At 55.2% G+C, this 17050-nt stretch overlaps 1 protein-coding gene across 2 annotated transcripts in view; it reads right to left on the minus strand.

Moving 5' to 3' along the window:
* ELL (elongation factor for RNA polymerase II) overlaps nucleotides 1-17050 on the minus strand; it is a 77873-nt gene that overhangs the window by 7506 nt on the left and 53317 nt on the right. For both annotated transcript variants that reach the window (XM_047095487.1, XM_047095488.1), the window contains exons 3-8: nucleotides 16448-16569; nucleotides 15868-16031; nucleotides 13485-13759; nucleotides 9779-9903; nucleotides 1971-2067; nucleotides 347-821 (exon numbers count right to left, since the gene is read on the minus strand). In XM_047095487.1, coding sequence (XP_046951443.1) covers nucleotides 347-821; nucleotides 1971-2067; nucleotides 9779-9903; nucleotides 13485-13759; nucleotides 15868-16031; nucleotides 16448-16569 — 1258 coding nt within the window. The remainder of the gene's footprint in view (nucleotides 1-346; nucleotides 822-1970; nucleotides 2068-9778; nucleotides 9904-13484; nucleotides 13760-15867; nucleotides 16032-16447; nucleotides 16570-17050) is intronic.

Below are 17050 nucleotides of genomic sequence, written 5' to 3' on the forward strand. Positions count from 1 at the left end.
TTTCAGTGTCTGGGACCTCCCTGCAGCCAGGGCTGTCGCCTGGAACTAGCTCCTCTCCGGGGGCGTTGTTTGCCTCCATGGGCCTCAGCTCGGTCGGGTTCTGTGCACCCAGCACCAGCCTGGCACACAGCAGGACTGCAGAAGCCTCCAAGGCCAAGACCACTGGGGCACTCGTGACCTCGTACAAGAACACAGGGTGCAAAGGAGTTGAATGTGCAGGGCGTGCCAATATGGGGGCCCATGGGGTGGTACAGCCCCCTCTGAGCAGTGGCGGGTGTGGGGAGCTCAGGCTCCTGGCAACGTCCTCCTGCAGTCTCCCACCACAGGCCTGTCTCCTGGTACCTACCCGGGGCATCTGGTGGGGCTCCAAGGGGGCTGGGTAAGTGGTCTGGCAACCGGGCCTGGTGCCTGTCCTCAGCTGCCCTCTCCTTGTCTTTGTGCTTCTTGGACTTCTTCTTGGATTTGCTGCGCGATGAGCCGCCATGGGGCCTGCTGGGCTGGGCACAGTCCGTCAGCAGGGGCAAACCGAGGCGCGTAGTCGGGGCCGGGGTGGCCACTTCTCCGTGATCACAGTCCCGGCCGCTGTGGCCCAGGTCATTGCTGACGTCAGCCAAGGGGTCATGGGCCCTCGGGGGCTCCAACCGCGGGGGCAGGTGGGCATCCGTGCCAGCCAGCGGGCCTGGGGTAGGCAATAGGGCCTCGCGGCCATGGGGTGCACTCAGCTTCCCATTGATGGCAGGCTGAGCTCTCTGGGTGAAATGTGATATCCTGAGTTTCTTGTTGGCCAGGGGACCGATGAAATCAGGAGGCTGTGGTCGTTTCTACAAAGGAAGGGAAACTTTTAAAAGGGAGACTGTGTCTGGAATCACTGGTGTCCCTTGAGAAGTGGCTGGGGAGCAACAGGCTGACCCTGAGCTCAGCAGCGAGGCCCTAAGAAACCCGGTGCCCACCTGCAAGGCCCACTCTGGCCACAAGGGGGCACACAGAAACAGCCAGGCCCTCGCTGAGGCAGGCTCAGCCCACACTGAGTAAGAGCAGAGAAGCAGCAATCAGCAGAACTGGCCAGCTGAAGCACTCAAAAAGGCCACCTCTGGGGACTGGTCTGAAATGTCCCTGCTTCCAGCATCTTCCCTAGATGAGGGGGATGGTGACAGAACCAAGTCTGAAGGATACAGGGCAGCCCCACCGGCTGGGATATCCACCCCTCTAGACCCAGGACTCCTTGGATCCCCATGGCAACCCTGTTACGTGTGCAGGCCTCATCCCCATTTCACAAGTGAGAAGGCTGAGGCGCGTGAGGCAGGGACGGACCACAGACAGCCCAGACCCAGGGAAGCAGCTAGACAGAAAGATGGTGGACAGCAGGCCCGCGATCAGGGGGAAGCAGTGCAATGGGGCCCTCAGCCCTCTATTTTGGCCCCAAAGCCAGGGCACGCAGAGACCTGACCTCGCCACAAGCAGGCTTCAGAGCCTTGGACACGGGCTGGGAGCCTCCAAGGCAAAGGAGAGAAGGGAGATAAATAAGGGACCTGGGACAAGGGACTCAGGGGCCAGAGCATGCGGGTAGGGACATGTGAGTGCCCTTGCTGACTACTGATTAAATCAGCAGCGGCCACCACTCACAGGGCCCTGTGCCCGCAGCCAGCACACTCCATTTTACAGAATGTTCGCGACAGCTTTGAGAAGCAAGTGCACCTGCCATGCCTGCTGGCTCAGGGCAACGCGGTGCCTGCTCTCCATCCACCCACAAGTACTCGAGGGAACTGCGCCAAGGGCCCGGGCCCGGGGCCCCAGACTGGGGGAAGCCAGGCAGCTGCTCACTCACTGCAGAACATACCCGGCCCTGAGCCAAGGGCCCAACAGGCTACCCGAACACTGAGGTCCGGCCTGGCCCCCTGGCTCCTACCCCGCCCTCCCCCCTCACCACTGCCACCACCACCTGCGGTCACACCCATGCCTGCCACTCCTACCTGAGGGGGCGAGGCGGAGCTTCCATGTTCCCTGGGAGGACTGGAGGCAGCAGGGTCTCCGGGGAGGCCACCTGCACTCTGTGGCTGGCACAGCTTCCTATGAAGGAGAAGCGGGGTAGCTGAAAGGCCCCGCACACCCAGGCCCACCTGCCTTTCCACGGACACCATGCTGTCCCACCCTCACCCAGTGATTTGGGGAGGGGCCAGCTGCCCTGGCGAACCAGAACGGGGTTGAGTACCCGGGAACATCAGGGCATGGTAGGCAGAGAGCAGCCTAAGCATGTCCACCCTGGGTTCATCCATAGCCCAGAGGACCACCCCGCTCAGTGTCCTGCTGCGCCCAGAAGAGTCAGTGGACACCCCCTCATCTAGACACCCGTTACTGTGGAGACCAGGGACCCAAGTAAAATTGACTGGATATTCAAGGTCTGTGTCACGTCCCTGTGGAAGCTGGGTAAACTGGAGCACCGGCCCCCTCCTTTTAAAAACAATCATTCAGGGCGCCTGGGTGGCTCAGTCAGTTGAGCGTCTGACTTCGGCTCTGGTCATGATCTCACCGTCTGTGAGTTCGAGCCCTGCGTTGGGCTCTATGCTGACAGCTCAGAGCCTGGAACCTACTTCAAATTCTGTGTGTCTCTCTCTCTCTCAAAAATAAACATTAAAAAAAAAAAATCATTCGTCCTAATAATGCTGCTTACTGCAGAAACTTTAGAAAATGCAGAAGGGGACTGAGATGACCTGGCATGACAGGAAGTCCTCCCGGATTCAGGACTCACTTTCCTGGGAGCCACATTACAATACCTCCTCACGGGCGACAGGGGCAGCCAGCGATCCACAGGAGGGGTACCTGAGCATAACAGTGCAGCCAGGGACCAAACAAGAGACACTCTGACACTCAACGGGCAAACAGAAGGCCTACTAGTGACCCTGGCCTGAGGCCCCTCTCTAATCCGCCTCTCATATTCCCGGAGGTTACGAGTCTCACAGGAGCCCAGCCGCCAGCCCGGTGCTGTGCGTGGTGCCGCGGGCCCTCCAAGTGCCCTGCAAATGTCTGCCACGGGGACCATGTCGTCTGCACTGCTCCTGAGCACTGACAAGCAGAGCACAACTCCTTGACCGATGGCCACATTACAGACCACTGCTGCTGTCCCCTCCACGGTGGCCCCAAACGCAAGGAGAGCCACAGGAAAAGGGCCTGCAACACGCAAGCACGCACCAGGGTAAAACAGTCCGTGTGGCCACAAGGGGTACTGCCAGTCTGCCGTCCGGGGCACAAGGAAGCAACCGGAGGCATTCACATGCACTCTCTCCAGCCTCCGTTAAAAAGGCACGAAAGAGGGGAAAGACAGCAGCACGGTCTAACGCAGAAAGCAGAAGCGTTGACTATCTTATAGGAGCCAAGAAAACGGCCCAGGCCACAGGACCCCACGGGCCTGGGGGCCAGAGCCTCAGAGACCGCAGAGAAGGGGCTCCTGCAGGATCCTGGTCCGCTGCGGGGAAAGACCCCACAGTATGCTGAGGAGTGAAGGAGCCCAGGCCTTCTCTGGGAGGCCAGGAGGCTGCTCCAGCCACACCCGGACAACAAGACGGACAGACGTGTGGCCTCAGGAGAGGAGGAAAGGGAGGGGCCCGTGGGGCTTCAGAGAAACCTCAGCAGCCCTCCTGAGGAGGTGAAGCCGCTCGGAGGAAAGTCTTGAAGGCCTGCCCCCGGGCCTCCAGGTAACAAATGTGAGAGAGACAAGAAAATGCATTTGAAAGGGAAGAGAGACTCTACAAGCAGATGAAAATTTTAAATCCACAACAGAAACACCAGCCTTAGTATCCTCAGAAAGACAAAGGACTCCAAATAGACATTTCTCCAAATGAGAATAGACATTGGTCATTCTCCAAATGAGAACAGACATTTCTCCAAAGAAGATACACAAATGGCCAAGAAGCACATGAAAAAGCGCTCAACACCATTAGCCGTCACGAAAATGCAAATCAAAACCACAATGAGATATTACCTCATATCCATAAGAGGGCTAGAATTAAAAACAAAAAACCAAACAGAACAAAAACCAGAAAATGGGTGGGGGGGAAAGCAAGTACTGGTGAGGATGTGAAGAAACTGGAACCTTTCTGTGCATTGTTGGTGGGAACGTAAAATGGTGCAGCTGTTGTGTAGAAAAGTCTGGCAGTTTTTCGAAAACCTCAACTCCACTCCTCTTTCCTCACCTGAGAGGACTGAGACTCTATGTCCATACACATCCTCTGACACAAATGTTCACAGGAGCGCTACCCACGATCACCAAGAGAAAGAAATGACCCGAGGGTCCAGCAGCAGATGAATGAATAGACAACTGTGGTGTATAACCACACACGAGAGAATATTACTGAGCCACAAAAAGGAACAAGGCTCTGCCACGTGTTACAATCTACAGGAACCTTAAAAAACGTTACAGAGTAAAAGAAGCCAGTCAGACAAGGCCACGTGGTGTATGATCCCGTTTATATGAAACGTCCAGAGAGAACAGGCAAATCCAAAGACACAGAAAGCAGATCGGTGGTTACCAGGGGCTGGGGGAGGGCGATGGGAGTATCTGCTAATGTGGGGTTCCATCTTTGGGGACATGTTCTGGAACCAGCTAGAGGCAGTAGTTGTACAATGTTGTGGATATAATTAATGCCACTGAATTGTGAGAAAGAACAAAGCTGGAGGCATCAATCCCGTGTTCCAAGATACAGTACAGGGGCGCCTGGGTGGCTCAGTCGGTTGAACGTCCGACTTCGGCTCAGGTCATGATCCCACAGCTCGCGGGTTTGAGCCCCGCGTCGGGCTCTGTGCTGACAGCTCAGAGCCTGGAGCCTGCTTCAGATTCTGTGTCTCTCTCTCTGCCTCTCCCCCACTCACACCTTGTATGCCTCTCAAAAATAAATAAACATTTAAAAAATTTTTAAAAAAGACACAATATAAAGCTATAATAATCAAAACAGCATAATACTAGCACAAAAAAATAGACACACAGATCAATGGAACAGAATAGAGAGCCCATAAGTAAACTCACGCTTATATGGTCAATTAATCCAGGACAAAGGAGGCAAGAATATCCAACAGGGAAAAGACAGCCTCTTCAATAAATGCTGTTGGGAAACTGGACCACCTATATGCCAAAGGATGAAACCAGACCACCTGCTTACACCATACACAAAAATAAACTCAAAATGGATTAAAGACCTAAATGTGAGACCTGAAACCATAAAACTTCTAAAAAGAAAACACAGACAGTAATCTCTTGTACACTGAGTTTAGCAACATATCTGTTGGATGCATCTCCTCAGGCAGGGGGAAAAAAAGCACAAACAATTGGGACTTCATCAAAATAAAAAGCTTTTGCACGGCAAGGGAACATCGACAAAACAAAACGACAACCTACTGAACAGGAAAAGATACTTGCAAATTATACATCTGCTAGGGGATTAATACCCAAAACATATAAAGAACTCACACAACTCAACACCCAAAAAAAAAAAAACCAAAAAACCAAAAACACCCCACAAATAATCTGACTTTAAAAAGGGCAGAAAATCTGAACAGATATTTTCCCACAGACCTACAGATGGCCAACAGCTACAGGAAAAGATATTCAACATCACTAGTCATCAGGGAAATGCAAATCAAAACCATGAGATATCACTTCACACCTGTCGGAACGGCTAGTATCGAAAAGAAAAGAAACGAGTGCTGGTGAGGATGGGGAGAAAAGGGAACCCTCCTGCACTGTTGGGAGTAATGCCAACTGGTACAGCCACTGTGGAAAACAGTATGGAGGTCCCCCCCCCCCAAATTTAAAAACAGAACTACCAGGCAATTAGCAATAGCACTACTGGGTACTTATACAGAGGAAACAAACAAACGAATCAAAAATATACAAGCTCCCCTAAGTTGACTGAAGCATTACTTACAATAGCCAAGATATGAAAGCAACCTAAGTGGCCGCGAAGAGATGAACAAGATAAAAAAGAATGTGGAATATAAAAACAACGGAATATTACTCAGCCATAAAAAAGGATGGGGCCTCACTGTCTGCAACAACGTGGATGGACCGAGAAGGTATTATGCTATGTGAAATAAGTTAGACAAATACCATATTATTTCACTTATATGTGGAATCTAAAACATAAGATGAAATAAATAAATAAATAAAATGAACACACAAATGAAAAGAGAAACAGACTCATAAATGCAGAGAACAAACTGGTGGCTGCCAGAGGGGAGGGGCATGGAGGGGGGGAGAAAGAGGCGAAGGGAATTAAGAGATACAAACTTCCAGTTATAAAATAATTAAGTCACCGGAACAGGCACAAAAAGTACCGCATGGGGAATACAGTCAGTAACACTGTAACAGTCTCACAGGGTTACAGATGGTGACCACACTGCACTTACTGGTGAGCACTGAAAAATGTACAGAACTGTCATATCATTATGCTGTAGACTTGAATCTAATGTAACACCGTATGTCAACCATATTTCAACAATGAAAAATTTTAAAATAAAAACATCACTCCCACGGAATGAGAATGTGATGCCACAAAAAACCAGACCAAAGACCAGTGGGAGCTAGAAACAATTGGCAAAAGGGATGGGATGGGAGAAGCTGAAAAGAGAGAGTGACGTGCAATGGGGAAGATGCGAAAGTGGACAGTTTATGGAGCACAACCCTCCCCCCGTACCTCTGACACCTCCACTCCCCTCCCCCTCTCTGCCCCCTGCCTCACATAAAGGGAGGTTGCCGGAGGGGCATAGGAAGCCTTTCCAGGAGCACACACAGGGTGGGAAGAAGGATGAAGGGAGTTTTCAGGCTGTGAGAGCAGAGACACTCGCCCCAGAGCACCTGCCAGGCCACGCCGTGATCACGCAGACGTGTAAATGGCTGGGTGGGGAACCTCCAACCCTTGTGGGCCAGGCCTTCAACATGGAGGCAAAAGTCCTCGGGATCGGGGCGCCTGGGTGGCACAGTCGGTTGGGCGTCCGACTTCAGCCAGGTCACGATCTTGCGGTCCATGAGTTCGAGCCCCGCGTCAGGCTCTGGGCTGATGGCTCAGAGCCTGGAGCCTGTTTCCGATTCTGTGTCTCCCTCTCTCTCTGCCCCTCCCCCGTTCATGCTCTGTCTCTCTGTGTCCCCAAAAAATAAATAAACGTTGAAAAAAAAATTAAAAAAAAAAAAAAAAGTCCTCAGGATCTGAAGGCCCAGACTTGGGCAACTGCCAATCCAATCTGACTGAGCTATGGCAGAGGGGCCAATCAAAGCCCTTTCCTCAGGAGCTGTATCCCTTCAGCACCAGGGCAGCTGTATCCCTGCACAGGGAGAGGGAGAGGAGTGAGGAGAGCGAGAGGAGAGTGAGAGGGGAACAGGAGTGGAGCGGTCTCCTGGGCGAACCGGCAGGACCTCTGATCTGCTGAAAGTGACAAAAGGCCATGGGACAACCAGGGGAAGCTTGGGTTGTGAAGGACAACGCGAATGAGCAGAGTAAGTGACAGGGCAGCCAAGCAGGTTACCAAGTCCACAAAGAGCATATGTGATGGGACGGTGACTGTGGTTTGGCGTGTGGTCCAGATGCCTGCCCTCAGGGAAGCGAGGCCAGGACAAGTGCAGGTGGTGGCAGGGTTGAGGGGAGTGAGTGTAAGGCCAGGCAACGTTGCCAAAGTCTCATCCTGCACTGGGAACACCTGGGGCAGGACGGGCCCCAGCAGCTACACACATGGGGAATAGAAGCACAGAGAAAGAATCGAAAGGATGCAGGAAGTGGGTGTCCGTGTAGAGCAAAGCCTCAGGGGCCCAGGTAGACTCTGCAAGCAGAAGCGTGCTTAACTCAGGTATGGATTTTGAACAAGCTGTAGGAAAAGGAGATGGCCCAGCTTCCGGGGTGACACTCGTCCCTACTCCCCACCAGCAGAAATACCCCGAGGCCCAGTTTTCCTTCCTGCCATGGGGCCATGGCTTCAAGAACTGCTATGCATGGGGTTTTCTTCGGGGCGTGAACAACCTAAAAAAGAACTGAGCAGACAGGTGGCTGGGGTCACCTTCAGCGTGGTCACGGGCATCGAAGATGCTGACCCTGACTTCTGCACACCAACCAGTTCAAGCTTCCAAGGACGGTAGGTGCTGCTGGTAAGTCGAGTGTGTCCTGGCGAGGCTGATCCCTAAGCTGGCCCATGCAGAGGGAAGAGGTGGCCCGGGCGGAAGCCAAGTGCCTTGGGTTTACACGAGTCCTGGCAGCTCACTCAGCAGAGCAGGGAACACGAGCCCGGAACAGCACAAAGCTCCAGAGCCGAGATTCCTACTGACCCCACCTACACACACACACACACACACACGCACACACACACACACACACACACTCCTGGCCATTCCCCTTCTGGGGAGCTCAGTGTGGCCAATGCCCTCAGGGTCTGAGAACAAGCAGCCAGTTAGTGAGAGGCTCTGAAGGACGGGAGGACAGGTACAGTCTTGCAGTGAGTGTCCCTCGTGCGCCCCTTGCCACCTCCAAGCACTTGGGCAGGTAAACTTGACCATTTCAACAGTGGTCAACTCAAGACATATTTAGCTGGGGCAACAGCAGACCCCAGAGAGGGGATGGGGGCGGGGGGGGGTCTTCTGCTGAAAACCTCTCCTCTCAGTCTCCCCAAGACCTCTGGACAGCCGGAGCCGTGACCCTAGGCTGGCCTAGAAACAGGTACTGGCTTGGGGAGGAGTGCCCTGCAGGGCTGATGAGAAACTCCGGGTTCACCTAGAGCGGCCCCAAATCGGCTCTGCTTTTTACACGCAATTAGTGCTTTAAACAGCTGAACTTCAAAACACACACACACACACCTCATAAATAACTCCAAGTCCCTGAGAAATCACTTAAGGACTAATTAGTGTATCAGCCTGCTCTGAAAGCCGCTTCACAGCCCGGCTCCCAAGTCAGGCATCAATTGAGAAGGAAATCATTAATTGCTTGCCTGAGCCAGGCAGGGGCCTACTTAACCACTCCTCCCTTGGGCCACCAAGGCCACTCCTGACCTCAGGTCCCAATTAATCTGAGAGGGAATGTGTTTAATTAATGCTACTTAATCATGTCTGTGGAGAGTTTTGTTTTGCTTTGTTTCTCTCTGCTTCAAGATCTCGAGAGGTTCTTCTTAAGAAGGAAGTGGCCTACTGGGGCGCCTGGGTGGCGCAGTCGGTTAAGCGTCCGACTTCAGCCAGGTCACGATCTCGTGGTCCGTGAGTTCGAGCCCCGCGTCAGGCTCTGGGCTGATGGCTCGGAGCCTGGAGCCTGTTTCCGATTCTGTGTCTCCCTCTCTCTCTGCCCCTCCCCCGTTCATGCTGTGTCTCTCTCTGTCCCAAAAATAAATAAACGTTGAAAAAAAAAATTTAAAAAAAAAAAAAAAAAAAAGAAGGAAGTGGCCTACAGCAGAAGCCTGTGGGGGTGTGCAGGTTTGGGAAGGGAGCCTGATGGGAAAGGAAAGGAGGCACTGGGATAAGCTGGGTGGACTGAATCCTTCTGTCTGGGCATTCTGGTGTTCAGGACAGTGACTTGTGCCCTCCACTCCAGCCAGCAGGGGCTGGCCTTTCCCCCGACAAGGGGCCACGGTGGGCTGCCCGGGCACTGTGGCGTCCCAGGCAGCGGGGAAAGACTGCCAGAGAGTCTCCATGGATCCTTCCATCCTGCTCAAGGGCCCTGTGGCCTTCAGAACCACACAAGGCCACCCCAGCATCCTCAGGAGGAGATCTGCCCCAGAACCAAGGTGTGGGGACAGGCCCAGAGATGGGAGGCGGCATTACCGGACCAGCATCCGCTTCAGCAGCTGCTGGTCCCCTTCCGAGTAGCCAGGCCAGTCCTTCTGCACATCCTTATACACACAGTCCTTCAGCGTGCATGTGCCATCCTTGGCATTCACGTTGGCCACCTGTAAGAAGAACCAGAATCACCTTGCGGGAAGCCCAGGGGAAGCAGGAGCTACTGAAAGCATTTGATGGAAGGTGGGGGCAGACACCCAGGAGGGGAAAGAGGACAGAACCCCCCCGCTCCCCGCCAAATCCCCTGCCTACCGGGGCAGCAAGCCTTCGGATGCAAAGGGGTCAGAACACCAGGTCCTGACACACGTGTCTTACAGCTGCCGGAAGACAGGTTGGCTCCTAAAGGGGCGGTGCTGCCATCTATACTCGCAGGACCCCATCACCAGCCTCCCGACTGAACGTTTCATCTTCACCAAATTCAGGTTAAATCTTAACACCCAAAATGATGGTGTTAGGAGGTGGGGCCTTTGGGAGGTGATGAGGTCATGAGGGTTTAGAGCCCTCATGAACGGGAGCAGTGCCCCCTATAAGAGACTCCAGAGGGCCCTCGCCACTCCTGCCACGTGATGACACAGTGAGAAGACCCACTCTGTGAACTGGGAAGGGGGCCCTCACCAAACCCCCAATCTGCTGGCGCCTCGATCTTAGACCTCCCAGCCTCCAGAACTGCGGGAAGTAAACGTCTGTTGTTTATACGCCACCAGTTTATGTTATTCTCTCAACAGCAGTCTGAACAGACCGACGCCCGCTCTCGAATACACACTCCCCGTACACACGTGGCGGAGGCTGGGGCAGCCGGGGCCTCCAGGGGCCAGGCTAAGTCCACCTTCCCCGCAACCAGCCAGCCCTGCTCGGGCGGGGTAGCAAAGGCTGAGCTGGTCTCCAAGACTGTGAAGGCAGACTCAAAACGTTGACCCTGAGGATGCTTATAGAAGTTCGGGCCCCACCCCAAAGCGGGTACTTCCGGGACTATCTCGCTGGCCTTTAGCGCACGGCCGCAGGGAGCTGGCGCGGCGGCTGTTTTTCACTCTCACGGGCTCTTCTGAGAGGACTCTGTGTCACAGCGGTTTCCACAGGGAACATTTTTTAATGGTTGAGTAATATTCCACCAAACATCTGCACTGTGATTTACTCAAAGGTTTCTCCTTTGTTGGATGCTGACGCCATTTCCAGTTTCTCTGTAGCATATAAACAGACACCGCTGTGTGCAGGTTTTTCCATGCTGGCGACGTTTTCCTTCGGCCAGCTTCCCAGAAGTGGGATTAATGGGTCAAAGGCTCTGAACATTTTTATGGCTCTTGATGCGTTTTGCTAAAACGCTCTCCAGAAGAGCCACCCACCCGTCAACACTCCCACCCATGGGGGGCGAGCCTGTGGGTTTCTCTGAGGCCCCGCCAGCACCGGAGACAGATGCTTTAAATCTTTGCTTTGGATGTTTTCACAGAAGGAAGAGGGAAGGTTCCTCTGAGGAGTGTGGTTTCGTGTGTGTTGCTCATCGGAATCCCTGATCACTTGGGGGCGGCTGGAAATGACCAGCCGGGGCAAGGCCCGGCCCACAGTGTTCCCAGAGACCTTCCCCTTCCTCAAGCTGACGGGGTCCTGCTACTGCCCACGACCACCAGGGAGAACAAGCTGGGTAGTAAATACAGAAGCACAAGGCAGATGGGGCCATTTAGAAGAAATCACAGTAGACATGGGGAACACCCTCTGCCACCGACACCACGGGAGGCTGCTGACTCCAAATCAACCTAAGAAGCCAGAGCCCAGCAGGGTACCTCTCTGGTCCTGGGAGCAATGAGAGCATCTCAGAGGTTAAAAAAGCAGCAGGAGGGGCGCCTGGGTGGCGCAGTCGGTTAAGCGTCCGACTTCAGCCAGGTCACGATCTCGCGGTCCGGGAGTTCGAGCCCCGCGTCGGGCTCTGGGCTGATGGCTCAGAGCCTGGAGCCTGTTTCCGATTCTGTGTCTCCCTCTCTCTCTGCCCCTCCCCCGTTCATGCTCTGTCTCTCTCTGTCCCCAAAATAAATAAACGTTGAAAAAAAAATTTAAAAAAAAAAAAAAAAAAAAAAAAAAAAAAAGCAGCAGGAACCCCTGGCACAACGACATCAGCACCGACAGATCCCCTTTCTCTTTGGAAAACTGAGCCCGCTGGCATTCTTGCTGCATCGGAGGACTGCTCAGAGGGTAAATCTCAGGTGTAACTGTGTGCACGGTCAGTTAAGTTTCACGTTCTGGTTTGAGGGGTTCAAGTGCTTCTTCTTTACTCTGGGCACAAACAGGGCAAGAGAGGAAGGTGGGAGCATGGGCGTTCCCAAGAACACCACAGTAGGGGCCAATGGCGGCCTGACCGGGAAGCGGTGTGGACTACAGGCATGTCCAGGTGGGCACAGGTCCCACCTGCGTCTTCAGTCCTGGCTCACGTCTGAAGACCTGGCAATCTGCCAGCCCTGCCTCATTCTGAGCTCCAGCCCAGGGGAAGGGCCTCCACTGTGCTTCCCTTGAGTTCCCAAGGATAAGGCTGACACCTGCGACTTCCCAAGGAAACAAGCCCCCTAAGAACATCATTCCTGTTCTGGAGCTTTCTGGATGCTTTGGCAAGCCCCTCTGCCAAAGAAAACTTCTGAGCCATCAAGCTACATATCTACCTTCTAATAGGCCAGGAGCCAACTCGTGAGCTCAGAGGGAGAAACCTTAAAGCTTGGTCCTCGCCTGCACAGCCTCTGAGTGGGGGACAGTGGCTCAAGAGGCCACATCCACACAGGGGTTCCTGCCAAGTAGAGCCCCTGAGGCCAGGGTCCCGGTGACGTGAGGGGCCGCGAACCCCGTGGCTCATCCTCAGACACAGCTACCAACTGTCACAGCATGTGAGTTCTGCACTGCTGCCAGGAGCGTCTGAGGTGGGACGCAGGTGAGCTGGCGGACAGAATCCCTGGAGGCTCGGCCACACCTCCTCCGCGGGATGCGACTGTCATGCCAGCCACGTGGACCTCACAGCAGGGCTCCACGGTGGCCCATCCCCACTTCACAGCAAGGAGGCATCTGCGTGGTCTGGCTGATGTGGCGAAGCCAGAGCGAGCCGTTCACCTTCCCAGGGGTCCTCAGACTCCCTCCGGGGGCTTTGGGAGACAGGCCCCCCCCCCCTCCTGCTCCAAAGCCTGAGCTGTGCCCTAATAGCAGGCTTCATCTGCTGACATCACGTTCAACCCCTCAAGAGGCGCTGCGGGCAAGCTGCAGCCACACACGGAAGCCTGAGGGTCTCCACGTGAAGCCCCTTGCCCAGAGCCACGGCTGGTGTGGTAGGGACGCCCACTGACCGTGGAGCCTGTGCTCTTGTTAACTCACATATGCGGTCACCCAGGCTTCTTTAAATTCTAAAAGCCTCAGGCGGCGAAGTCTTTGTTGGATCCTCTGTGCTGTGCCCGCTGCCTGTGTGGTAGCAGACAGCGAAGGAGGAGCATGCTGACCTCCCTCCGAGCCAACCTCGGAGCCACTGGACAACAAGCACCATGGCCAGCAACGTGTCCGTGACACCCTTAAGCCGGTCCTAACCCGGGAGGCTGAGGCTCTGAGGCAGGCTGCGAATCTTGGAAGAGATCCCAGGAAGGGCTCTTCCCAGCACCCCTGTGTCCAGACCCTCTGCCGAGGCCACTCAAGGTTGACTGAACCCTCCACCTGGCCCCGGGCAAGCACGAACCTGCTGGAGGAGGCCGTCCAGCGCATCCTTGTCCGCCTGGGCCAGGCCGTCCTTCTGCAGCCGTAGCAACAGCTCAGCCTTCCGATAGGGCCTCAGCGCCAGGAGGTGCAGCACTCGGTCACGGAAGGGCCTCTGAGACACCCCACCGCCCCCACTAATGCCACCAACACTGCTCTTCTTGATGGCACTCGCCAGGTTGATCGGCGTCGCCCGCTTCCGGGAGGGCACGGCGTCCGTGGCCCCCGGGGCTGGTTTCCGAAACTGAACCTTCTTGCCTGCAACGAGAGCCAAGGCATTAGGGATTTAAGGGGGTGAGGGGGTACGGCCTCTGTGTCCCTCTGCCTGGGGCTGATGCCGAACTCTGAGCGAGTGCGTGGACGCCTGCTGACGGCCGACAGCCCAAGGGGAAGGCAGCTGGAGCCCCATCCAGCCTGGCCTGCTCCGTGGGGACCTGGAGAGCTGAGTACACCATCTACTGACCACACACAGCTACCAGGCCCTTGCAGGGCCCCAAGTGTCAGAAGCGGGAGCTGCAGGAAACAGAGGTATGTTCAGAGCTTTAATGGATTTCATCAAGGGCAGGCCGACCGCTATACGGAGAGGGCGGCTGATGAAAAGGGTGGGGTTCCTGAACGGCCAGAGGCAGGCGCCCCCAGAGCCCACACATCACAGCACTCTCCAGCCACAGGATCCGCCATTCTCTTTTATGATAAAGGAGGAGTGGAAAAAGGTATGGGGCCGCTTGGGCAGCTTCTCTGGAGACCCTGGGGTAGGAGCAGCTCCCCAGGCTGCAGCCCCGTCAAGTGCTTCTTGGACAGACCCAGAGTCCCGGGGGAGGGGGGCAGCGGCCCGATCCCCCACCCCCCTAGTGCGAACAGACTCCAGCACTGCTCTTGAGAGAGGGGCCTCTGCTCAGAATTTGTTAACTCCACCCTGGACGGCAGCACGGCCACTGAGGGAACGTGCACGGCCAAGTGAGGTCAGCGTGTGCCTCACGTCCTTGGGCCAGAAAGCTCTCCACAAGAACTTTTTGTTTTGCTCTCATCCCTTAAATCTCATTTGTCAAATTAATACGGGAAGGAGTGCTGTCAAAATCCTTAGGGCCAGACTTTGTTCCCAGAGGACCCAGCTGATGGGCTGACGCAGGGTAGAGGAGAGGCCTGACGCAGTGGGACATACATGACTACGCTTTCAGAGGCCAGGAGACAAGTGCTGCCACCAGAACCGAAACCAAGAACTCTCGCCGTCCCCAAAGTGGTACAACAAGCACACTTTTGACCAAGTTTTTGGCTGAAGGACCCAGAAACTTACTAAGATGTATATGAATGTCCACATTTGCACGCTGAGGCGAGAGCAGGCAGGGGAAGCATTTCTGGCTTCTGGCTGCTGCTCTCGGGCGGCTTTGTCCCCAGCAGCAGCTCACAGCCCAGGGCATGGGCTCCCTCGGCATGCACGGCCACATCCAGCAGGATGCAGCGTTCACTGGTAGCATGGACTCCTACTCCTCCTGCCTAGGGTTTCGCTCAGAACCAACCCCACTGCCACACCAGTGAAATCACATACTCCCTTGGGGGCCTTTGAAATCCTCCCACCTTTTCTTAAAAAACAAAAAACCCCAAAAGCCATTAAGGTCCTGTTTGCTGTAAGCCATTTTGTGCCTTTCTCGGGCCTAACGCCCTTCCTCTTGGCCTTGAATCCTGATGACTCTTGAACCTGTCTGGGTCTAGGTGCTGGGAAGACTAAAGCAAGAATGGAGCTTCCTAAAAGTAAACACTTTTCATGCTGCTGGTGTCTCAACTTCACCAAAACCGTTTCCAAGCAGATGATGAGCTGCCAGAGCCTTCTCGTCCAGCAGGAAATCAACACATTTCCTTCCCAGTTGTGACCTGACAGGCCCTTGCTGGCCCCAACCCAGCAGCAGACTATTTGCCATAGGGCACATCTCACAATCGGCACCTTGCCGCTGGCCGTGTCAGGCCTGGGGAAGAGCCAGCCAGGCGGGTGAGGGCAGGGGTGGCAGCTGAAGGAGGACAGACCCCAGCCCTGCCATCGAGGAGCGTGTCTATCTCCCTGATGGGTAGGGATTCCCGAGGTCAGAACCTGAGAGAAGGGCTCGTGGATTCGGAATTCCTGGAGTTCTTGGGGCTCATATTCAAACTGGGGAATCAGCAGATGCCACAGCCCCCAACAGACTTGGCCAGTACAACAGGACCTTTTCTGACCTGACAATGAGAGATGGCTCCCCTTGCCTGGGGCCGCACCTCTGTCAACCCACCATTCCCACTCCTGGCCAGGACAAGCCCTCAGTCCCTCCTGCTCCCCACCACAGCTGCCCAGCAGGCATGAGCCCCCCCACAGGCGGAGTCGCAGGCCTCATCCTCACCCAGGTAGCGGCCTCCAGGCTTGATGACGATGGCACCACGGCTCCGTGTCTCCTCCTCAGCTTGTGCCATGCTCTGTCGTGCTTTCTGGTAGGAGTCATCGGTGGCACACACCGTGATTTTGTCCTGGATGCTGCCCAGGCAGTCCAGGTGAACATCCCCGTGGCTGCAAAACACGGGGCCAGAAGCTAAGGTGAACTCCTGGGATGACAGGGAGACACGGTCTGGGCGCCCGTGTTCCCCCGTTACCCCCCAGCTGGAAATGGGGCCAGCGCTAACTTGAGCAGCATCGTTTCCACACAGCGTATCTTAACCGGGAAAAGACAAGGGAACCCAGGCCCCTGGGCAGAGGTAGCAGGCCTGCACCTGTGCCCTGGACACACTGAATGCAGCAGCAAGGCTCGGGTATGAGAAGGGGGATCTGGAATGGCCTGGCTGGCTCAGTCAGTAGAGCACGCGGGTCTTGATCTTGAGGTCGTGAGTTCAAGCCCAACATTGGGTATAGAGATGACTTAAATAAATACCCCCCCTCAAAAAAAGAGAAGAAGAAGAAGGGGGCACTGCGCCCAGATGGGGCCTTACCTGGACACATATTGCTGGATGCAGTCAAAGCTGCCCTGGGGGCTGTCACGGCCAATGTTGGAGAGGTAGAAGGAGAAGGTCCGCGCCTCTGTGGGGCAGTCAGGCTGGGGGATGGAGATGTGCTGCATGGAGAGGGAGAAACATCACTGGGAGGTCCACATCACGGAGGGGACCGTGGGATGGGCCATCCACTGGACCCCAGACTGTCCCCCACAGCTTGACACAAGGAGGAAGTGCCAGTGCTTTCTAAGCATGGCACGTTGGTCTGAGGAGCACAGAGCACTTAGCACACGCCCGGAGCCAGGGAGCCCACCCTGATCTGGGGCCATGAGCCAATTTCCCACCCAGCAAATGGGGCAGATCTGGCCTGGGACATGTGTGAAGGTGACGTGAGACAAGACGGGCAGCAGTAGCTACCAGTGCACACTGAGCAGCCGATATGCTCCAACCCTTGCTCCCCTGTGGGATACACACTCCACCTGGATGTCCATTCGCTGTCCTGCAGCCAAGACCAAGGCGGGTGCAGGCCCCGAGGGGCTCACAGATCGGCCGCACCCTCCCCCAACAAACCGTGACACGGTTACATGTGACAAAGGATGAATG

Source organism: Lynx rufus, unplaced genomic scaffold (genome assembly GCF_022079265.1).
Source record: "Lynx rufus isolate CCGP_SWC_20201006 ecotype Redwood Valley unplaced genomic scaffold, mLynRuf1.p SCAF_4, whole genome shotgun sequence".
NCBI lineage: Eukaryota > Metazoa > Chordata > Mammalia > Carnivora > Felidae > Lynx > Lynx rufus.